At 38.5% G+C, this 25,551-nt stretch overlaps 1 protein-coding gene across 3 annotated transcripts in view; it reads right to left on the minus strand.

Annotated features, from left to right (window-relative positions):
• MET (MET proto-oncogene, receptor tyrosine kinase) overlaps positions 1 to 25,551 on the minus strand; it is a 132,550-nt gene that overhangs the window by 22,977 nt on the left and 84,022 nt on the right. For all 3 annotated transcript variants that reach the window (XM_060777688.2, XM_060777687.2, XM_060777689.2), the window contains 6 exons: positions 24,327 to 24,429; positions 23,703 to 23,839; positions 21,140 to 21,301; positions 18,200 to 18,299; positions 10,777 to 10,992; positions 2,765 to 2,911 (listed from right to left, as the gene is read on the minus strand). In XM_060777688.2, coding sequence (XP_060633671.2) covers positions 2,765 to 2,911; positions 10,777 to 10,992; positions 18,200 to 18,299; positions 21,140 to 21,301; positions 23,703 to 23,839; positions 24,327 to 24,429 — 865 coding nt within the window. The remainder of the gene's footprint in view (positions 1 to 2,764; positions 2,912 to 10,776; positions 10,993 to 18,199; positions 18,300 to 21,139; positions 21,302 to 23,702; positions 23,840 to 24,326; positions 24,430 to 25,551) is intronic.

Raw genomic sequence — 25,551 nt, forward strand, 5'->3', positions numbered from 1 at the left:
ACTGCATATATTCCAGTTCAAAGGAGATAATGTGGGATTTTATTTGGCTGTGTAGAAGGGGCCTGAAGGCCCTTCCACACAGCCCTATATCCCAGAACATCAACGCAAAAAAATATATATCCCACAGTACAATAATCCCTTGCTACTTTGCAGTTCGCTTTTTGTGGACTTGTTGTTTTGCGGTTTTTCCTTTCTGATACTAATGGGCTTCAGAAAGGGAGGCTGGTGTGCGGGTCAGGGAAGGCCTGCTGGTCACGAAGTGCAGCCTACTGCACTACCACGCCCCCAGAAGTGGCTCTGGAGGTGTTTATTGGGTGGACTCGCATGCGCACACAAATGCTTCTTATATATGCCCAATGGAAGTCAAGCACTTTCTAAAAGTTGCTGCTCAACTAAGGTGACTGAAGGATTTTGTTTATAAGGTAAAGGAAAAGGGTTATGTAGTGTATAAGTGTGTGGGGAGGGTTTATACAGACTGAAAATAGTGTATAACTTCTAAAATAATGTATAAATATTAAAATAAATATAGTGTCCCTACTTCACAGATTTTCACTTTTCGTGGGTGGTTCTGGAATGTAACACCCCCAATAAGAGAAGGAACATTGTATCTGCTTTGAACTGCGTTATCGGAGTCCACACTGAGATAATGTGGAATTTTCTGCCTTGATATTCTGGGATATAGGGCTGTGTGAAAGGGCCCTATGAGGAAAACTGCAAGAGGATTTTGGGTCCTTCCATACAGCCGTATATCCCAGAATATCAAGGCAGGAAATCACACATTATCTGAATGTGGACTCAAATAACCCAGCTCAAAGTAGATATTCTGGGATATAGGGCTGTGTGGAAGGGCCCTTTCTCTAATGCAGTGCCTCATATATGGGTAACCAAACCCCATGACTTTAGTTTAGCTTCCTCTTTATTTTCCACCAGGAACTGAAATCATTTCTTTTCGAGCATGCTTTTGAGTCTATTGCTGCTTAAAACAACATTAACAAAAAATGTAGGGACATCTCTGAGTTTTTCTGTATTAATGCTGCTTTTTCTATATTGAAGCTTGTTACGAAGATGGATTATAATTATTATTTTATTTTACTGTTAATTGAGTAACTCCTTTCTGGAAGATAATATAACATTTTACACAAGTTATTTTGGAAAATCTTTCCACAGAAAATCAAATTTGTATGTTAATGGGACTTTTCTATCACAACAACGGATAGAGTTGGCTTAATTTGAGGGGTGGAGTGAGAAGTGTCCCATTAGGACTGATTTGGCAATATACTTCCAGCAGTCACAGCTGTCCAGCAAGATAAATTGGCTGCAGCAGGCAGATTTTTGCCAGAGAAATAAGGAATAAATTATGCCAACAGCCATGATGGAAAACAACCTCTTACCCCTTGTTTAATCACAAAGCATACCACATCAAAGCACATAAAAATTCAGTTCTACTGATTTGATTACTCTTGCATTTAAAACTGCAAGGATATTTACCATCAAGCAACTGTAAATTTGGCTATAATAGATAATAGCTTATGATCCTGAAAATCAAAATGTGGAAAAACGACCCTGATGTGGTTTTCCCCCCCTGAAAAACTGAACAGATTGTGGAAATGCCATGTTGACAATTATTAAGGGCAAACGTCAAGTCAGTCTGCCAAGAAGACTAGTTATTTTTAGACATGTCGAACTTTAGAGCAGAAAAGACCCCAGTTAACACCTCCAATTGCAGGTGACATAACAGTAGCACAGGATGGAGTATAACGCCCTTTCTCTCCACCATACAGGCAACATAGTCTTCTGTTGGAAATTACAACCTTCTTCAAGCCTTCTCTAGTAATGTTTATCTATGATCCTGTTACTTACTGTTTCCCCTATGTATGTTCTGGTATGCAATTTCCTGAGAAGTTACAAAAGGGGCTGCAGATCACATGCTCTCTCTCTCCCCCTCCCTCTCTCCCTCCCTCTCTTCTTTTGAATATGTGACCTGTTGGTAGCTGTTTTGTGATAAGAGAGATGCCCTGGCCAAATGGCACAGAGAATTATATCAAACATATTTGAAATGGGACTGATAAGTCTTGTACCTGTGTATGCTGAACACATGAAGCTTGTGAGTGATCCAAATATGTTACTTCCATCAAAGTCCACTTTTGTCTTTTGAGTGTATGATATAAAACAAGTTGTTTTATGGGAGAGTATACATTTTTGGCCACTGAAACACACTTCTAAAGCTCTGCTGTTTTCTTATGCACTGGCAAAATCTCTGTTTTCCTAAAATACCAGAGATTACAGGTTATTCAGTCTAAGAACTGAAACCATTGCCTTGCATAATTATATCTGGTTGTATACCAGAAGAGAAGATTCTACTCTAAAGGGTTTTGGCTCTTCTCTGAAAGATCGTGCTTTTCTAAAAGTTATGATCGCCAAAAAGTGTTTTCCAAAAGGTTATAAATGCCATTTTCCAAAGCTTTCACTGTGTGTCAGGCTGTCCATGTCAACACCCAACTGCCAAAAGGGGGGAAAGTACATGGATGAAAGAATGATAGAGGGACAAGATCAGGAGAAAGCTGTGTGATGGAGTGAAGAGACTTAGGCGACATGCCCACCATGTTACTTTAAGTGTTGTATCCAACTAAATACATAAAACTGGAAAAAAAGGAAGAAGCATAGTGCATGAAATCCCCAAACAGGATTGGGGCCTGATTCTGAAACTAAAATAGTAATAACAGGTAAATACCATTAGATACATTGTACAAATGAAATATCCTACCACTATATTCAGTTCACTGTTGGTATCCAGGAGCTCCTTAGGAACTGTACAAAAAATAGATTGCAACTTCAAGGTGATATTCTCACAGCTCTTGTTTCCAACTTTTAGCACTTCACCTTTAACTGCTTCCGAGTCAAGGTTATGTCCCTAAGAAAGCAAAATAAAAAATAATTAGGGGGGGGGGGCGCATTGAAAACAATATGAAAGCTTTATCAAATTTGATTCATTTTTTATCAGTAAGCTTCTTTATTTCACTCGCAATTCAAACACAAGATTGAAAAAGACATCAGTTTACACTCATTACTTCCTTAGCTTTAGAAATACAGTGAATTTCTGAATTGATTAGAATGCAATACACAGAGGCTGACGACTGGCTGAAACCCTGTTTATTTTACATCCTGTTGTGCCCACACATTACCCTTACTAATAGTCATAATAGTGTATTTTTATTTATTTGTTATTATTTATTTTATTTTATATTCTGTCATTTTCCCAGTATGAGACCCAAGACAGTGTTGCTATATGCTATATCCTGATGCATCACTCCTGTCCATATGCAAATAAAAATCAAGCTGTTAAATCACTGAGACAATGAAACAAGTGGTAGATCGGTTGCAGATTTCAGCTATTGAAGGTGTTCTGGGAACAGGGTTTAGTACATTGGAACGCTCCTTTAAAATATGGACTAGTTTTTTATAGCCCAAAACAAATTCTCTGCCCCCAAACTATGGAGCCACTGACAACCACTGGAGATGTCTATGGGAGGCTGAAATGGGACTGGTATTAAAAGGGCCTTCCATGAAGATGCACACAGGACATGTCATCTCAATATGCATAATTATTTAAATATATATTTCCAAAATACTTTGAACTAAGATTAATTTTAAATTATTGCCTCCGAACAATGTGGCCTTTAGAACACACTGGCATAAGCTGAATCCTCGGAAATTATTTGGATGCTTTAGTTTTGGCCATACAACAATCAAGTGGAATGGTTACTAAATACATTGGCAAAGTTAAATCTTGTTAAATTGCACCTAAAACGTGAACTTCACTTGCACAAAATTAATTGCATTTCCAAATGGACAAAAAAATCCATTGCCGAAGGTTATGGTAATGTGCTATGACCTACAAGTCTTAGAATAAAACTCTCTGAAAGATTTGTTATTTTGAATGGCATTGGGAGGGCTAGGGATTCTAAACATTTCCTTGACAGTATCAGAATGACAATATAAGTTGTCATTCAAAATGCTTATTGAAATACAGCATGCTGTGTAGAAAGTGTGATCCTTGGCTCAAGCTGTGTAAGTGCAATGAATGGCCATTAGATGAGGATGGGGTCCTATGGCAAACACCCGATTATGTTTGCTATATATGGAAACATACATTGTGACACATGGAGAGATATTATGATACTAACACATACCATACCCCCATCCTCCTGACATTCATCAATTGCACTTGAGATGTAATATTGCATCTGAATACAAGAACAATCTCAGGGATATCATTTTTTGATATTATAGTTGAATTTAAGTAGAGCAATGCATGGCTGGACTATGCTTTGACCGATCAACTGTGCTATGTGACCCAGAGATGGAGGAAAGATAAAGCAGTAGAACAAGTGATATCACAAGTTACTTATTTCTGTTTATTAAATGGACACTAGAGTTTTACATAAGTGTGCAAAAATCCCAATTAAAATATGAAATTAAGTCAATTAAAATTATAGCAGTATAAGCAAATTATAACCAAAATCAATTATAACCCATATCATCAGCTAACAAACCAGTTTAAATGCCAAAGACCATTGTCTACCAGCAGAAGGCCAACAGAAACAGAGCCAGCTTAGATTTTAATGCCAGGCAACTTCAAAATCTGAGAAAGCCTACTGTTGCACCTCTGACAAATGTCTCACATGGAGACAAGATGACAGACAGTGTGGTATAGTGGTTTCTATGTTGGACCAGGACTCTAGGGGCCCATCTAGACAGTAACTTTATCCCAGGAACTCTCACAGCAAACAGGAGGGTAGCCAGATGCCATTTCCTCAAAACACGGAAGCAATAGCTACAAATGGTAAAAAATTTCAAATGTCTTTATGTCCCTGCACTCGGAAATCACGGAATTTTTAATCTAGTTTTGCTCCCAGGTTTTATATTATTCTCCTGATTGGTCAGTTCCTAAAAAGAAGGTGACAGTTGAGTAGAAGGCAAAAACTTTGTTTGTGTGCCAGAAATTTCATGAAACGCGTGTAGGACAAAGTTTTGGCCCCCTAGTCAGCATTGTATCTCTTTTTACAATAAGAACAATCAGGAACAGCCATGCATAACTCAGGAACAGCATGTTCCATGCCACAAGTACCAAATCTGTCTTCACAGATGGCCAGGCACCCAAACTCTAAAAGTGTCAATAATGACAAAATTCTATTCCTGGTTTGAAAGTGTTTGTTCCTGTTTGATTGTGTAGTGATGACTTGGGCAGAAGTGGTTCTACCCCACAAACTTTATTAAACACATTGAGGGCAAAGTTTCTCTGGACAGGACAAATAATGGAACTTTTGCAGTGATTCACCTATCCACATCTTGAGGGTTTTTTTTAATGCCAAAGTTTCTAGTGGACATCTTGTGACTGCCATTTGGGGGCCTGCAAAATACTGCAACAGAGCATCAAGTGTGGATGATGGAGGCAGAAATCCTGGATCCAACAGGTCTGTACGTGGACCTCTTCTGAAGTCCCGGGATTTTTTGCTCCTCGCCAAAACCCGCAATTTGGTGCTGTCTCGAAGCGCCCAAGGAGATCAGGGTTTAAAACCTTATTCAGCTATGGAAACCTTCCTCAGAGGAAGGCAATGGCAAACTCCCTCTGAATAAATCTTGCTAAGAAAACCCTGTAGTAGGTTCACCTAAGGGTCACTATAAATTGGAACTGATGAACAACAAGTAGTGAGAGGGCAAAGAGAAGGGGCACAACTAACTAGTTTTAACACCTATGTGAATATTAGCATCTCCCATTCAATGGAAGACTGGGTCGTAAGTCACATAAAGCTTTATACGTCATGATTAACATTTTGAATTCTCTCTAGAAACAAGAGTGGTAGCCAGCAATAATAAACCTGTGTGTTGAAGATTTATGTTTATTTATGACTTATTGTATATATGGTTTTATAGGGTACTGTTTATGTATGCTGGATCTGTATTGTTTTTAAAATGTTCTGAGCTGCTTTGGGTCCCGCTTAGGGAGAATAGCAGGATATAAATAAAGAATAATAATAATAATAATAATAATTATTATTATTATTATTCCTGCATCAATAATAGCCTGACCACAGCACTTTGGAGTATATATTTCCAAATACTTTTCAAAGGCAGTCCCACACAGAGCATGTTGCACTAGCCCAAACTGGATGAAAAAGAGCTATATGTCAGCAGGACTCAACCATCCATTTCCAGAAATAAGTAGTCTTTATTTTGGTCTCATATGGATCCCAGTCACCACTGAAATCTCAGCATGCAGTTTGAGAGATGAATTAATAAGTATACCACCCACACTGTGAATCTCCTGCTTTGTTGTGTTATTACTCTGAATTGGTGTTTACGCAGTATGTGTAACTGTTTGAATCATGAGGTTATATTTTACAGGTTACACAGACCACACAGACATTTATAAAATATTAGATGTGCACTATGAACATCTTGGTGGCCTCTGTTTATTCCATTTAAGAAAAGCATTATATGGTTCAGTTTATGTAATCAGGCATTCTGCTATACGCATAATTCTTTGGAAATCTGAAGCAGAGATTACTTTGGTTTGGAACGTATTTACCAAGACGGGCAGAAAAGCTGTAAGACAGGACATCATGTACTTTTTCCTCTGAAGGGAGGGAAAAAAGAAGCACAGGCAATACAATAGAGGTTTTGTTCTTGATTAGGACTCAGGTATCACTACATTGTCAGTAACTTGATAATGATTACCATTTATAAAATGGCAATAAAGAGTTATGCAAAGAAACTGAAACTGGCCTGATGATTCAGACTCAAATACCATGTCTGTATTTCCTGGATAATGTACAACCTTCATATCAATATAAAGTACTTCCAAAATGAGGCAAAAGGTGATTTCAAAAACCCAAATCATGGACTGCAGCAGTTCTATTCACCAACCTGCTTATATGTTGCAGTGTTTCATTATATAAGTTTTCCTAGGAATGCTTTTAAAAGGATGAGTGTAAATCAAAGATGGGAATAATGGGGCCTTCCAGATTTTATCTCCAAGCATTCCTTAGCATTTGCTTTGCTGACAAAGAGTGATGGAAATGATGGTTCAACAAAATACAGAAGACCACAGATTTACCAGAACTTGTATAAACAAATGCTCTAAATATACAAGTAACCAAAACATTTCAAATTCTATGCCCAAGCAATTATCTGTTATCAGTTGTTGCGTAACACCTGGTGGCACAATGGGTCAAACACAGTAGGACTGCTGATCAACAGGTCAGTGGTTCGAATCCAAGGGGAACTGATTGAGCTCCTTCTGTCAGCTCCAGCTGTCCATGCGGGGACATGAGAGAAGCCTCCCACAAGGATGGTAAAACATCAAAAACATCCGGGTATCCCCTGGGCAACATCCTTGCAGATGGCCAATTCTCTCACACCAGAAAGTGACTTGCAGTTTCTCAAGTCGCTCCCGACACATACAAAAAAACAAACAAACAACAAACTGCTGGGGTAGGGTGGAAGAGACAGGAGTGCATCTACACTGTTGAATAATAATAATAATAATAATAATAATAATTTTATTTTTATACCTCGCCTCCATCTCCCCAAAGGGACTTGGGGCAGCTTACATGGGGCCAAGCCCAAATAACAGAGTTAAAACATAGCACATTAGAGTGCATAGCAACAACTGAAAACAGCATAAAACAACATTATACAAAATATAAAGCAAGCATCAAAAACCAACAGCAATAACATAATTCAAGCTCCAATATGGGTGGGCGGCCTGGTGCACAACAGTTCGGATGATAGGACCAACAAGTAAGTGCATAGGGTGTGTAGCAGCATTAAGGATAAGAACAATATAAAAGATGCCATGGCTCAATGCTTTGGAATTGTGGGCATTTTAATTTGGTGAGGCATCAGTATGCTTTTGGCAGAGAAGGTGAAAGACCTTGAAAAATACAGCTTCCCGGATCCCATAGCATTGGGCAATGGCAGTTAAAATGGTGTCAAGCTGCATTCGTTCTACAGTGTAGATTCACCCAGGGAAAGATTTAACCTGGACAAGAGTATCCTCTGCCTTCTGATTGTTTCCTCTTACAATGGAAGCTGTAAACAAACCATATATATCAGCCTGTGGTTTGCTGTTTAGCTATGCCTATTAAGTAGCATCAGTCAATGATATGAATTATTTTTCAGTCAAGCCATTGAACGCAACCCAAGATATATCTAGGTGAAAAACATGCTAGATTATCATAGTATCACAGTATCCATTTGTTAGTTTATCAGTGAATCTGCTTGGGGTTTTAGTATAAATTTTAAGATCTATCCAAAGTGCCGAACTATTTCAGTACCTTGGATAGTTTGGGACTGATTTACCCTCTCACTGACATCACAACAACCAGCCATCGTTGGCATGCCACCTGCTGCTACAGCTGGACTGCATAACAAACCACAGGCCAAGAAATTCTGCTTCTGCAACAAATTGAAATTGGAAGCTAACATACTGGCCCAATACCAAAATACAGGGTTAGTCAAAATGCATAGGCCAATAAGCCATTCAATTGAATGGCTTATTGGCCTATGCATTTTGACTAACCCTGTACTACAGACCGTCAGTGAGCCTTGAAAAATCATATGGATTGGATGGCTTTTTCCTAATGGTTTTCATGGCTGCATGTTTTTGCGAAATTATTAAATTGGACTGCTCAAACTGTTATTTAAAATGTTATTAGAGGCCATTACCTTCACTTTTAAAAACTGCTGCTGGAGAATTGAGCTAAAAGCTGTTGGATGGTCAACATTTTATTTTATGTTTTGGGTTGTACGCCACATTGTTAGAGTCATGTCTTACGAGATAGCTTCAAATATTTACAAAAATAAGAGATGGCTGCATAAATAGGTTTTTGGTGTCATATTTAATAGAAGAACATTGTTCTCTTTGAGTTGGATAAAAACAACATTGTGGTTTGTATATATTCACTTGCTGGAAGCAAAATGTGCCACATCAGATTAATTTTCCTGAAAAACCAAGTGATAAAGGCTCTGCCGTTCTTCTGAAACTAATTAAGAAAATAGATAAAAGAATTTTGGTTTTGGAAGAATTGTTTGTTCACTGAACCAAGTGGCCATTTAATTTCATGCTGTGCTTGCTTAATTATTGGTCGACAAAATATGATCATGAGGCATGTAAACTTCTGTTTTTCTGTGTACATAAACTCATAGTGCTGCCAATCCGGCCCACAGTGACCTTTTGACTGAAGGAACTCAAAAGCTGGCCCACAGTTTATGAGTGCTTCTCACTTTGTGTTTCAACTTGTGGGGGAGGAGGCTGAACAATCATCGTTTATCCTATATTGCATTTCTCATTTTAAATGGGAATTAACTGGTTATTTCATTTAAGGGTGCAGTGAACATTGGTGCAAGGTTTTTAGTTAAGGGTATAGCAATATTCACAATCTACAGGGTAAGCTTAGATCAAAGCAATCCATGTTAGTCTCCTAACAAGGATGGTACAGAGATAGAAGTAAGAATAAATATTTATTTATTTAAAAGTTTTATATACCGGCCTTCTCACCTCTCTTGAGGGACTCAGACCGGTTTCCAACCATAATATCACATACAGTTAATAAAAACATAGTAATTCATTTTACACTAAAACATTAAAACAGCAATTACATTCAATAACTACAATGGTCAGTCATCACACTAACTCATTGTTCATCATCCTCCATCCATATCTGGCTCACTCGTCGAATGCCTATCTCCATAACCAAATCTTCACCTGTTTCCTAAATGTCAGGATAGATGGGGCGGTTCTGATCTCCAGTGGGAGAGAGTTCCAGAGTCAAGGGGCCACCATCGAGAAGGCCCTGTCCCTCGTCCCCACCAGACACGCTTGCGAGGCCGGTGGGACCGAGAGCAGGGCCTCTCCAGATGATCTTAATAATCTTGATGGTTCATAGGGGAGAATATGTTTGGAGAGGTAAACAGGGCCAGAGTAGTTTAGGGCTTTATAGGTTAACACCATAAAGATAGCTCTAAGTACCGTTAAATATTTCTACAGCCACATAGTACCTGTTCACATAGTACAGCCACATAGTACCTGTTCAATATTTCTACAGCCACATAGTACCTGTTCGCAAGTTATAGTAAGTCTATGGGAGAGGATCAGAATACAATAGTCTTGTCGGTTGCTTCTGACCAAATGGCTTCCAAATACTATACTATACATACATACATACATACAGGTATTTATATTCCACCTTTCTCACCATGAAGGGGACTCACAGAACACATATATGGCAAACATTAAATGTACATAGGTAGAATATATGAATATACGCTTTCCCATCTTCAGCATCTTGGAGGTTGTGCTCGGTTCTGGTCACCCGGGGGTGGGGGTGGGGTGGGGGTGCTGTTGCGCCACTTTCCCTCCCATAGAGCTTTGTTCATAAACTTCCTCATTGATGGATTTGCTGGCATTTTTCTCGCATTTCCTTACGGGTGTCTTAAAATACCTCCCCGCTTAAACGGTACCTATTCACCTACTCACATTACTGTTTTCAAAACTGTTAGGTAGGCAGAAGTTGGGCTAAAGGCCAAGAGCTCACCTTGACCCAAGCTTCGAACTGTCAACCTTTCTGTTGGAAAGATTTGCTGCAGCTGGTGGTTAACCTGCTGTGCTAAAGCCCTGCCCTCAACAAGTTTTATTCTCAACAAGTTACATATCTCTGAAAAGCCCAGAGCACTGGTGGAAAAAGCATATTTGTCCCATGTATAATTGCTTACCTTAATCATTATATTTCTGTTGTTCTTTGAGATCAGCACTGGTTTCTCTGAGGAGATAAAGATCGGGTCGTTCACATAATCAAAGTTGAAACCAGATGCGATGACACCATCAAAAATGAAAAAGACCTTTGTCACAAAAGGCAGTGTCAGATTCGAGGATTTCAGTGAAGGAGTTGGGCAGCAGATTATTTCAGAATTCGAGCGATGTTTACATGCCTGCAATATAAACAGAAACAAAATATTTAAGTACCAATGACAGGCCTGAAACATTTTATATGAAAGGCTGTGGATTTCACCTTTCTGATGAACTGTGTTTAAAAGGAATGGTGGAAATAAAAGGAATAGTGATAATTCCTTTTAATGTAACACAAATTTACCCATGATAAAACTTCACACTTATATGATGAACTACTGTTGAACTATGAGTGTACTTGGTCATGCCTAGCTAGTACAGTTTATCAATGAAAAAAATAGTTTAACCATGATATATTAGAGCAGATGAAAGTCTATGGATGTTTGTTTTAGAGATAAATTAATGTTTTCTTCTATCTTTACATCTCACTGACATTGCAGAATTCCAGTTCAATACTAATATTCAAAATCTATCTTTTTAAATCTAAATGTTGACCCATTTCATATTCCATGCATTCATGTTGGTGTCAAACAAAGCACAGGGTTGCTGTGAGTTTTCCAGGCTGTATGGCCATGTTCCAGAAGCATTCTCTCCTGGCGTTTTGCCCACATCTGCAGCAGGCATACTCTGAGGACATTCAGACTTGCCTCAAACAGACAAGAGTTCTTTCCCCCCACCCTGGACATTCCACAAATATATAAACTCAATTTGCTTAGTTTCCAACAGACCTCACAACCTCTGAGGATGTCAGGAGAGACTGCTTACAGAAACCCAGTGATTCCGGCCATGAAAGCCTTTGTTAACACATTAAACAAAGCATGGTTTACCAGTCATTGCAAAGTACTAAGCAATTCAGCAGGGTGTACTTAAAAGTTGTTGCTGTTGTTAATTATGATAATAATAGGAAAAGATGGATAGACAACAACTGTTGCTGCTGCTGCTGCTATTGCTACTGTGCCTTTTCCTCATATCAGGACTCAAAACAGCATATAAAAACTATAAAAGACACTGTCAAAAATTAAATGGCACAACAAATAGCAATATCCAACACAATGTGTAAGAAAAGTTTCCAAACATCTTTCCCAAAGAAGTAAAAGGGAAATGTGGACTACAGAAGCTTGAGTTTCATTAGACTGCCTCTCATCATGATAAACCATGGTCATTTTTATTAATCCTATAAAATATCCACATTTTGAGGAAAATATTTGTAATCAAATCGATACACGCAAAAAAAAAAAAAATCCAAACCAAAATAGATGATAAACCTGACCCTCACTAATGTGGAGATTCTGATGCATTTTATGACTGATTCCAGCCCAAATTACACATTGTCCTGGATCCACAACTAACAGACCCTTAAAAAAATTAAAACAAAATTAAAGGGTGAAGTGGCATTATATAACATTGAACATTTATGTTCCAGATCATCTACGACCCCTTTTACTTCTCTAAACATCAAATTAGGTGCCATTTGAAGTCTGTAAACTCAGTTTGATGGCCAACATGATATAGTAGTTAAAACACTGGGCTGAGGAGGCTTTGTTGTGTGTCTTGAGGTAGCTTCCAACGTATGGCAGCCCTAAGGCAAACCTATCATGGAGGTTTCTTGGAAGGATTTGTTCTCTCTCATCTGAGACTGAGTGCTCTTGACTCACTTAAGGTCATTGAGTGGGCTTCCATGGTCAAGCAGGGATTTGATATGTCTCCAGTGTTGTAGTCTAATGTTCAAACCACTACATCACATATATGGCTCTGGAAAACAGGATTCAAATTCTTGCTCCATCATGGAAACCCAATGAGTAACTTGCACGTTCTTAGCCTCAGAGGGGAGGCAAGGGAAAAGATTGCCAAATGGTGCTAAGAAAACTGTGTGACATGCTTTCCTTAAAGTTGCCATAAATCAAAAATGACTCAAAGACACATAACAACAACATTCTCCATGTCTTTTCCCTGTAGACCAAATAGCTCTGTGAGATTATCATTTATAACATAAAAACGGTGCAATAGTGCAGGATTAAAGGAGTTAAATGTCTCCCGCTCCATCACATTCACCTTCCAATCAAATTGTTGGCCACCCATGCAGTTGATTAAAGTAAAAAGATAGAAAAAAGCTGGAGATCAACCAAGGTCTTGCCAAAGTAATGTGTAGTTGTCTCTCCAAAATGTGAATAAAGGAGCTGACCCCTGTCACCTTTTTCTAAACTCATTTGCACATAAAACCTCCCTAGAATTAATTTGAGGCTCTTGGTTCATATGTCCCTGGGAAATTCTGCTCCAATTGCATCCATTTTCATTAGACAGAGCAGGATGAATAGTACATGGCAGAGAACTGTGGCCTTTTATTCAACGGGAGCAACAAGAAAAATAAACCTGCAATGGAATTCAGTTAAGACAATGGAAAAAAAAAAACATTCCAAATGCCTGCCAAAATGCTATGGGCACCTCAAGCTCAAAACTGGCAACCATTAGGAATGTTTTTTCCACTGTCCTACCTAAATAAATGTAGAGTTACTGAATCGTGCATTTGGCAAAGGGTGGGAAGGTCAAAAAGAGATCTTTCTACACAGCACTTGCTCAGCTAAAAGCCATTTATCTCCTACACCAGAAATTGTCTTATGTTTGCTGCCTAGAAAATCCAAATTTTCCACTCAAAATAAACCGCACAAAAACCAAGACATATGCTAGTTCTTTTATTTTATATAACCTTTGAGGCCAAACTATATTTGCATTTTGTGCTACAGTCCATGCAAAAGCTGCTCCCCACAGAAGGAAGTCTGCCTAAACTAGCTCTGCATGCAGTTCCACTTGTTGAAGTTTCCTTCCCATTTTTATAGTTCTTTTTCCCTCCTCTTTTTCTTTTGCCAAGTGACATGGTTCTGATTCTATGAACTAAAATGAGCAAGACTGGATTGTGTGCGTGCACACATATTCCCCCCCCCCCCCCAGTTTTAATGTGTGAGCATACATTTATATAAATAAAAATGTAATGTTCGTTTGTGGGATTAACATAACTCAAAAACTACTGGACAAATTAACACCAATTTGGACACATTACACCTATCAGGCCAACGAGTGACCATCACTCAGAAAAACACAGAAAAACACAGCAGAAGAGAGTTAAAAAGTCAAAAAAATAAAAACTACAACGCATGCACAAAACCACATATATACGTAAACACACATATATACACACAAAACACATATACAAAGACTGGGCCACAGCAATGCGTGGCAGGGGACAGCTAGTAGAATCATAGAATTGGAAGAGACCTTGTGGGCCATCCTGCCCAACCCTCTGCCAAGAAGCAAGAAAATTGCATTCAAGGCACCCCCGACAGATGGCCATCCAGCTTTTGTTTAAGAGCTTCCAAAGAAGGAGCCTCCACCACACTCCGGGGCAGAGAGGTCCACTGCTGAGCAGCTCTCACAGTTAGGAAGTTCTTCCTAATGTTCAGGTAGAATCTCCTTTCCTGTAGCTTGAAGCCATTGTTCCATGTCCTAGAGTCCAGGTCAGTGGAAAACAAGCTTACTCTCTATGCAGGCCAAAATCCCATTGGCTTTTTAAGCTCCTACATGACATTGCTGGCTCATATTTAACTCGTTGTCCATGAGGACTCCAAGTATCAAGTGGCTTCTAAGTAGAACAATAATGACAAAAGGATTGTATGAAACAATCCCTGCTTGTATGTTCCTAACATAATATTGCCTCCAGGATCTTTGTCAAGTAAGTGTCAGAAGAAAGAGGATTCTAAATGGTCTAAATGGTCCACTACCATATGACAAAGATGATAGCGAAAAACATGTGCATAGGGTAGAATGTGGGCACAACAGTAGCTAGGATCAATCTACTTCTGGAGGTAGTAAGCTCATTCTTACAGGAGGTATTTCCATGAAACCATGAAAATGAACAAAATCTGGCTACTAGTATTTTAAAAAATCAGGACAGTAAATAAAGAGCAACACTCAAAAAACAGGGGAATTCCAGACAGGAAATAATCAGAGGCAGGTACACCTCTCAACAAATGATTCCCCCAGGCAGAAAGCAGCCAGGCTTTGAAGCTGCAAGGCCATTCAATGCTAATCAAGGTGGCCAACTGCAACATTCACATCGGCCTCCAACAGACAAGAGTTCTTTCTTCCACTCTGGATATTCCATAGATATATAAACCTCAGTTGCCATGTTTCCAATGGACCTCGCAACCTCTGAGGATGCCTGCCATAGATGTGGGTGAAACATCAGGAGAGAATGCTTCTGGAACATGGCCATGCAGCCTGGAAAACTAACAACAACCCATACTTTATTTTAATCCCATAAACTTCATAGTACAACTAGTCTGGATCAATGCAGAAGGTTTTATACTGAATCAATGGAGACTTAATAAATCAGCACTTACTGAAGTTTAACTTGCTGAATGGATTTACTTCAGTTAAGACCCACGATTAGAATTAGGTCTTTGTGTCCCATAAAATAGGCATCATTAAAGTAATAGTAGTATGGCACTGGCTAAATTATGTGACCCCAAGCTATTCCTTCATTGGTTACTGGCAATCTTGAAGTTGGGGATTGGTTAGATAGATGAAAGAGGCCTTCTTAGTCTTTGTGAACACTTTCAGAAGAGGAATATATTATTTTAATAGGCATTACATGTTTTATTTCCCTGCCTGGTTGTAGTTCCTTGTTGTTAAACATGCTTTTTTAACAGCTTGCTTGAGTTTCCACTGCACTATTTCACTACTGTGTTGTTATGGTATTACTTATTGTTTATTTTTACTTTGTATGACTTGTTTTGTAGAGGAATTATTTTGTAAATGTCTTATAAATGCCGACAGTTAATAATGAATTATATTTAAACATTTACTGTATCCTACATTTAAGGAACTCAGAATGTCGATGACTGCATGAAGAAACATTTGTATGCATCAAAACAAATCCCCGGCAATCATTACAGCGATTTCATTAGGGTAAATTTATTGCACGTCTTATCTACTGTAGAGTACCGATGTCTCTTAAATTAATAACACAGCATTTGTAACCTAGTTTGTGGGCATCTATCAAAATACTCTATCGCTCTTTAGTTTATTATACTACCTTCCAAAAAGGATGCTTTCAGAGCATGATAAAAAAATCTAATAATATTGTTTAGTGGTGATGCAATGTGACTGATTGGGAAGGTCAAGAGAAATTGCATTTGGAGTGCCCTTATTCCTATGTAATTTGAGTTGACATTTTTACTTTGAAATTCATTGCAACCATTGAAAAATGAGATGCTTTTCATGAAATACTGGATTGATAACCTATGCATGAAAAAAACCCCAATCAAATCCAATCTACTCAAGCGTAAATTAAGATGCTGCCGATTTAATTTGGGTTTTAAATGTGTTTACTGAAAATGTTTATATTCTGTTTCAAGGCCAACCATTCTTTTGAATGGAAGTAGAGTAATTTTCCAAAAATGAAATATTACTGAAATATTTATTTCTTTATTATTTATCTACAGTATTTATATACTGCTTTTCTCACTCCTGGGGGGTGGGGGTGGGGACTCAAAGCGATTTAAACAGAAATAATGGCAAAATTCAATGCCTTACATACATAAACCAGATCACAAACCAACCACATATAACTAAGCATAAAATCAAATACTAAATATAGTTTAAAAGGGCCAAAGGAAAGGGGAAAGAATTCTTCATAAAATGTATGTAGCTTACAACACAATGGACTATCTATTGTTCCTTCAACACTAATCATTACCTGTGGGACAAAAATGCAGACATGACCAGAAAACCTGAACTCCAGCATCTAACCTTACTGTAATTTAAGTATTGCAGTAAGAGGATAAATATGGAAAAATATCTATATATTTGAGGTTACCACTTAGTAGCTGACCCAGATGAAACAAGGGGGAAAGAGGTGGTGTGTTTGAGAACCCCGACCATCAGGACAGCCCTGAGGGTAAAAGCCCTTTGACACAGAATCTAAAACATTTGTACTTTATGATGCGGGAAGGGAAGATTAGGCAAGAAAATGGGAATAAAAATAGATGGATATGAAAAGGATCGAAGTGTGGCACAGACTGATGCATCTGTTCAACTGCAAGACTTTTTCCTGACCTTGTCAGCTTCACTAGAAATGAAGTGAAGATGGCAAGGAAAAGAAATGACAGGGAGGGCATATGGAAAGGGACCAGAACCAGAGAATATGGTTGCATAGATGTATACGAGTTTTGGGATGTAATGTTCCAAGCTTATTAAAACATTTTTTTTTCAGAAATGGTAGTAGCGTCAACTCATCTGTACTCTTCCCCCATTGCTACTCTCTATATTATTTCTTTGCTGGTCTCATAATTTCAAAAGTTGATTAAACCATGGTATGAATTGAAGTTAGGATTTTGGTCACTTCTGGGGATTACAACCAGACACATTGAAGACATTTGCCCTTGTGCTTTGCTACTCTGCTGCTGAATACACATGCCCAGTGTGGAATACATCTCATCACGCTAAAACAGTGGATGTTGCTCTGAATAAGACATGCCGCATTATCACAGGATGTCTGCATCCTACACCACTGGAGAAATTACACTGTTTAGCCGGCATCGCACCACCTGACATCCACCGGGAAATAGCAGCCAATAATGAAAGGACCAAGGCATCTCTGTGACATCTCCGGCCCATTCTCTAGTCGGATATCAGCCAGCATGCCAATAGCTTAAATTAAGAAACAGCCTCCTAAGATTGAGACATGCTCATAGCAACACCTCAGCAAGTGAGAGTCCAAAAATGGCAGTTAAAACCCAGCACTTTAATCAGTGGCTGAGACTGGATGAGAAACTCCCCCCTGGGTACACAAAAGATTGGGCAACCTGGAAGGCACTGAACAGACTGTGCTCTGGCACTACGAGATGCAGAGCTAACCTTAAGAAATGGGGCCACAAAGTGGAGTCCACGACATGCGAATGTGGAGAACAGCAAATCACAGGTCACCTGCTGCAATGCAACCTGAGCCCTGCCCCATGCACAATGGAGGACCTTCTCGCAGCAACACCAGAGGCACTCCAAGGGGCCAGCTACTGGTCAAAGGACATTTAGCATAATGCCAAGTTTTTAAACTTTGTGTTTTTTAAATGCATTTTAACTGTACTCGTTTCTGACACAATAAATAAATAACTGGAAATATACTCAAATGATTACAATGTGACTTGCTTTTGAGTGAACATTCATAGGATTAAGCTACATTCCCTTTGAAGGTAGACATGCACGCATCAAATGTTAGCACTTAAGACAAAAGCTTACCACAGTAAAGTTTCTGCCTAGCTTAGGGACTGTGACCACCATCTTTGGAGAGAATGCTGAATTCAAGTTGCTCCCCTGGGCTGTAATTGTACTTCCGCCACTGACAAAGACAAAGAAATAGGATTCTTAAGAAAAAGGTAACTGTTTTCATTTGAATAGAACTCAATGCATTCTTTGGGACTTGCATCTTAGAAAGACATTGTGAAATAAATCAACATGGAAACATGTTATAAGCCACATTGCATCCTATTCTGGTAGAGAGAGGTGACATACAGAATAGATCTTTGCTGCCAAGACTGTATTCTACCTCTTGAAGACAATCATACTTGGCCATGAGTAATCACCCATGATGATGGAGCACTGGGTGCTTTTAATGGTCATTGTAACAAGTATCTCACTTCACATTCACATGATTTTAATTGCTGGGAAAATGCAGCAGAAATAAAACCTTTAATAGCTTCCAGTAGCATATTCTATTTTTATTGATTGACCACACAGATGTTCCCTCCAGTTCTTTCAAAGACTGGCTGATTAGGAAACAGAGGTCAGGAATAATTGTATTTTTTGTTTGGTCCAGCTACTTTTCCATAGACTGGCAAAACAGCACTCCCTTATGAATCTTGAAAAACCATTCATGGAGCAATGAAGCTATCTGTAGCAGGTTTTTGACACACAGGGAACCACAGCAGGAGGGAAGAAAAGTGTCAATTTCACTGGTGTTAGATATAGATGTACATCACAGGATCTCAATGAATTGGAAATTGGCCTGGGAAAGCAGGCCTCACTTCTTCCCCTCTTGCATCCGAAGTAGATGCGATCAACTGACTTAGAAGATTTTGTAATCATCTGAATTGTGCTTTTGGGAGAAGAGGAGAGGAAGCATTTCAATTTCAAAAGATCTGAAAATAAACCAAATTTAAATCCATGCACTATTTCCAAGCTTAAGAATTTATTTCTGTCTTCGATTAGAAGGACTTGCAGTCATAAATTACTAATGTTCAGGGCATTATCATTTCTAAATATGGCCCAAGGAAGGAGGAATTAATGCAACACACCAGAGTTTCTATCCTTAGAAAAGTGGTTCCATCTGTAAGAATGGTTAATTAATGCTGCTTATACTGTTTACTCTTCATTAGCATTTTGTGTGATTTGTGTTAGTCAACATTTAGGGACAAGACACTAGAGCTGTCAAACTCATTTTCATCGATGCCACATCAGCTTTATGGATGTCTTCAAAGGGCCGTTGAATCCATGGATGGAGAATTCATGGATTCAGAGGGCCAAATATATTTTTTACATAGGGATTGGTGTTATTGTGAAGGGAGAACTCTGTATACTCTCAGTGGTTCCCTTGTCTTCTGCTCTCAAGAGGGCAGTGCAGGGATGGATCACATAGATGAGTTGAGTCAGCGAAGAAAGTTTTATTTGCTGGCTAAGCAAATGATAACAGCTAGTTTGAAGCATAGAAGAACTGCCGCGCCCCAAAAATTGAGTCCCGGTCTATCATTTACAATGGATCAAACAACACAATTTTGATTGGTGTTTACAATTTGTCTTTTTTCGTTGGTTTATTCTTAGCTCATTATATTCTAATTGGTTCTTATTCTATGCACACAAACAGCTTAAGATGAAACTTAATGGAACTTCATGTCTCTGGGCTGACCCTGGCTTGCTTGAGCAGCAGCCAAACATTGGTCTTATCTCTTAGTTTCTCACACAGAGAATTGGGGAGGGAACTGTTTTTCTAAAGACTGTATCATCTGGTCTTTTCTTTTAGGACTACAACTCCTATTATCCATTTTCAGAATACAACCCCTACAACTGAACAGCAACTACCATCACTTTTGTTTATCAATCATGTGAATAATGAAAATTGCAACCCAATAGCACTTGTGGCGATGAGGTTGGGGAAAAGTTCAAGGACATACCCACAACAAGAAGGAGGAGGAGGAGAGGAGGAAGAAGAACTTTATTTTTCTACCCCACCTCCATCTCCCCCAACGGGACTCGGGGTAGCTTACATGGGGCCAAGCCCAGGCAACATACAATTAAAAGCAAAACAACAGCAAGTTACAAATTAAAAAGACACAAAACAGCTTAACAGTAATAAACAAGCATCAAGCAACAGCAATCAAATTTTGGAGGGGGGGGGGGGGGGAAGGAGGCCAACATAAAAAATAATTAAAAGGTAAGTAGTTCAATAAGGTGGATAGGAATATAATTGGCACAGGAGATATCATGGAAACAGAGCAATTTGACAGGAACAGAATAATCTCAGTTTAACATACATATATGAATAATGATATAATAGATGCAAGCCTTGTATCTAAATTCAAACCCACTATCTTGACAAACAAAACAAACTGCAGTCTTCCAGATGTTACTGTATCAGAACACATACTGTATCAGAAATCCCATCAGGTAGTCTTGATGTCTAATGATGAACACTATAGGAGCTGTAGTTCAGCACCTGGAGGGCCACATTGGCGAGCCAGATTTGGCACATGGGCCTTGAGTTTGACATATGTGCGCTAGATGGATACACTAAGTGACTGACCCACAGTTCCTCTTAATTATAACCCAAAAATGAAAATACATGGACTGAGAGCAATCAGTGGAATATTAAACAGAATACAAGAGTTACCGACCTAGTTACTGTTTCTCAAATGTTATTTTTCAGAAACACAGAATTCACGTTCAGAGACATATCACAGATATGATCACATAATGGGATCAGGTTTCCTGAGAGGAAGAGGGAATCTGAACAGCTATAACGACAGCAACACTCCTAAATTGCTAGGAGGTGGGTTTCCTCCTGAGTATAATGCAGACAAGAACAATTTTACTTGGTACGAGACATACAGACAAAATATAGTTGTTTTATTTTGGTAGCAGACATATTCTTTCCCCCTTAAGTGCTGAATGGGAAAACTCACTCACCTGAGGAAGGACTTGGCAGGATAAATTTTAGTAACAGAAGAATCTTCTCTGTATGTAAATTGACCTGCTGGACGAAAGGCTGAATCGATTTTCATTCTGACAGGACACTCTGACACTTCTCTTTGTGGAGGGGTGTAGCACTCTATTATATGATCAGACATTCTGCATAAGAAAAAAATAATTAAAAAAAGGAATGCTCACTACTAGTAATATTACAAGATAGATACATCATGGATTAATTAGTTTGAACTCAATTGGAAAATGCACTCAGTAAGAACCTCTGTCAGTAGGTTCTGTAACCTGAGATAAATCATAGTCTCTCAGTTTGGGTGGAATAGGAAACTGCGGTTTCACAAACATTCTAGGTATTAATTTGCAACACACAAAAGTCAAAAGAGGGAAGTATGCAAGCATAGCATATTTTTAGAATGATAGTTATTTAGGTTAAGGTAAAATGTTCAAACGAGGAGAGAGATTTGTCTAAAGCAGTGGTTCTCAACCCGTGGATCCCCAGGTGTTTTGGCCTACAATGCACAGAAATCCCAGCCAATTTACCAGCTGTTAGAGTATCTGGGAATTGAAGGCCAAAACATCTGGGAACCCACAGGTTGAGAACCACTGGTCCAAAGCTTGCTCTTTACTTCAGGCACCATATCAATTCAGTATACATTACCTCTAATCCCATAATATTCCTAAGGATATCCCTTTTCCTTTCCTTGACACAAGTTCATGTTATTCACCCGTGCATGCAAAGTATACAAGAGTGAACAAGATAGTTTTTAAATAGCTGGGCATCCTTTGGCAAATTTGTAGAAAAGCTTGCGCACATGGACTGGTTTGGATCTTTACAATTCTCTTGGATACCTCAACCAGTCCATCACATGGCCTCTCTCCCTCGATCCTTCCTTTACTCCCTATTACAAACAAGCACACACACACACATTAATTTTTCTCTCTAAAGTGTGATTATAGTTCTATTTAGTTCAACCTTCTCTGCTTTTAGATATATATTCAGCCTTTCATATTTTCAGACTTCACTTTTGTGGATTTGATTATTTATAAATTTGATTAAAATGTTCTCTTTAAGAATCTCTAGGACCTCTAACATGACTCTGTGGACAGCTTTTACTGGTGCCTTCTAAGGTAAACATTTGAAATTATTTGTCCTACTTTTGCCCACGTGACCTCAGCCCAGTAGAGGATTGGCTGTAAAAGGTAATACCTATAGAAAATTTGTTCTTTTATTTTATGACTAACTCTGTTGAATATAGGTTCTCCAAAAACTTCCTGATACATCTTCCAAAAGGCGAAGGAAGGAACAAGGAAATCAGCAATTCTCAACTTGAATATAACCAACTGGTAGGAGTTGGTAACTGTAATCAAAACAGTTGGTATTTTAGTGAGAATTGACTACTTGACACTAAGGATTCATGACTATGCAACACACAATGAAGAGGATAGTAAAAAACAGATTGTGAATTTCAGGAAAGCTGATTTTATCAGGCTCAGGGAAATAATGGGTAGTAAAGGTAAAGGTTTCCCCTTGACATTAAAACTAGTCGTGTCCGACTCTGGGGGGTGGTTCTCATCTCCATTTCTAAGCCGAAGAGCCAGCATAGTCCATAAGTCATGTGGCTGGCATCACTGTATGGAGTGCCATTACCTTCCCACTGAAGCCGTACCTATTGATCTTGCATTTGCATGTTTTCAACCTGCTAGGTTGGCAGAAGCTAGGGCTAACAGCGGGATCTCACTCCACTCCCCAGATTTGAACTGCTGAGCTTTTGGTCAGCAAAATCAGCAGCTCAGCACTTTAACCCATTGTGCCACTGAGGACCCCCCAGTTAAAGGAAAAAGAAACTCGACATGGTTGGGATTTAATGAAACCACGATCATAAACACTTCTATAGAAGAAAAAAAAGGAAACATCTGGGAAAGTCAATTCAACTTGGTGAAGAGAAGATTTAAAATTGACATGACTCCAACAATACTTAAATGGCTGTTTTAACATAAAAGAGCCAGGGTTGTTTTCTGTTGTCAGAATGTAGGACCAGGACTAATGGCCTGAAGTTACAGGAGAGTAGATTTTGACTGAACATTAAAAATAACTTGACAATAAAAGTGGTTTTACAACAGAATCAGTTGTAAAGAGAGATAGTAGAGTCTCTTTCTCTGGTCATCTTCCAAAGGAGTTTGGATATGATTTAGATGAAAATCATGTACTGAGTTGGGGACTGGACCCAATGACCTATGAGTCCTCATCTAATTCTATGAATGTGAGTTTGGTCACTTTTGCCTAATTAACATAAAACATATTAAGGCAAAATTGAAGAGAGATGGAAAGAAATAACACCGAGGCTTACAAGAGATAATTCATTCACTACTGCAAAAATAATATTTTTCCCAAAGGGAAAATTATGTTAAAATTAACATTAAGGATTTCATAATTTGAATATAACACACATTTTGTAAACTGTATAGAAATGCAATTTACTTATAGATGATGTTAGAGACATCTCCTGAGAAAATTTATTTTAACAACCATATAAAACAGTGAATATACCTGATTATGCTGCATTGCTTCCTACCAACTGAAACCTCTCGGGAATTGCCACTACTTAGGTACTCCCCAGTTAACGTCAGCAATGTACCACCATATCTGGGACCATAGGTGGGGGAGATGCTCCTTATTACGGGATTCTGCACAATAAAAAAGTGTCTTGTTACTTTAAATGAAATGCTCCAAGTCACATTAAAATCAGAAACAAGTATAATTACATACAACTGAACACTCAAATTTAAATTGTTATGTAGGAGATGCAAAGCTGTTTCCATAATCTTCTACAAACTATGAGTAGCAAGCAGAAAATGCATATTTTACAGTTTTAATAAGGCAAAATAAACTAAAACATGAAATGTTTCACAATATTTAAACTCATAAAGATGTTTCAAAATTGTCACATTAAAATCAGATTTTTTAGTGTAACTATATAACTGTTGTATTATGGATATGTTGTTATTTTGTTATTGCCTTTTGTAAATTGCCTTTTATATGTTGTACACCGCCGTGAGTCGCCCTAAAGGGCTGAGAACAGCAGTCAACAAATGCAGCTAATAAATAAATAAATAATAAATAATTAATAATAATAAATAAATAAAATTGGACCATCAACTATCAAATACGTACCACGAAAGAGAATGTACTGAATGATGCATTCACTTGTCCATTTGAAACAGTGCTTAAAACATTAAAACTTGCATTCTTGACAGGACCAACTATGCATTCCAATCTTCAAGAAAAAGAAAGAAGACCTCAGTCATAATTATGTTATAAATTAGACAGATTGGCACAGGCTCATAATAAAAAAACGTATCTAAGCAACAGAATAAGACAATTCAACTAACAGCTTTTTTGGTGTGGGTGTGTGCCTAATATTTTCTTTTAATCTGTGATGATAGATAGCGTAACAACACCTTGACTATATGGATACTAAAAACTGGCAAGTTACTTGTAGCTTAAATGTATTAAAACTCAGGTATGTGGATTCATCAGTGTATGTACCTCAGTTGGCAGAACAGGACTTTGTTTTCTCTTCCAGTTTCATGAAAAGTGTTTAAAGGAAGTGGGGAAAGCTTGCATCACAGAAGGTGCTTCTGCTCAATTTTTAGCGTATCTGACTTTCTACCAATCTAGCTAAGGTATAGGTTTCCCCTTGACATTAAGTCTAATCGTGTCCAACTCTGGGGGGCAGAGCTCAACTCCATTTCTAAACCAAAGAGCCAGCATTGTCCATAGATACCTCCAAGGTCATGTGGCCAGCATGACTGCATGGAGCGCCGTTACCTTCCTGCTGAAGCAATAACTATTGATGAACTCACATTTGCATGTTTTTGAACTGCTAGGGCTGGGATTAACAGTGGGAGGTCACTTTGCTTCCCAGATTCAAACCTCCAACCTTTTGTTCAGCAAGTTCAGCAGCTCAGTGGTTTAACCCGCTGCACCACCATGGGACCACACCAACCTAGCTGCACATGCCTAATTATAAATCTAAATTCAACTCTATACAGACAGGGTGATGATGGTGTATACCAGGGGTCCTCAAACTTTTTAAACAGAGGGCCAGGTCATAGTCCCTCAAACCGTTGGAGGGCTGGATTATAATTTGGAAAAAAAAACCATGAATGAATTGCTATGCACACTGCACATATCTTATTTGTAGTGCAAAAAATACTTTAAAAATACAATAATTAAAATGAAGAACAATTTTAACAAATATAAATGTATTAGTATTTCAATGGGAAATGTGGGCCTGCTTTTGGCTGATGAGATAGGATTGTTGTTGTTGTGTACTTTCAAATCATTTCAGATTTAGGTTGAACCTGAGCGAGGGACAGATAAATGACTTTGGAGG

This window comes from Anolis sagrei, chromosome 5, assembly GCF_037176765.1.
Source record: "Anolis sagrei isolate rAnoSag1 chromosome 5, rAnoSag1.mat, whole genome shotgun sequence".
Lineage (NCBI taxonomy): Eukaryota > Metazoa > Chordata > Lepidosauria > Squamata > Dactyloidae > Anolis > Anolis sagrei.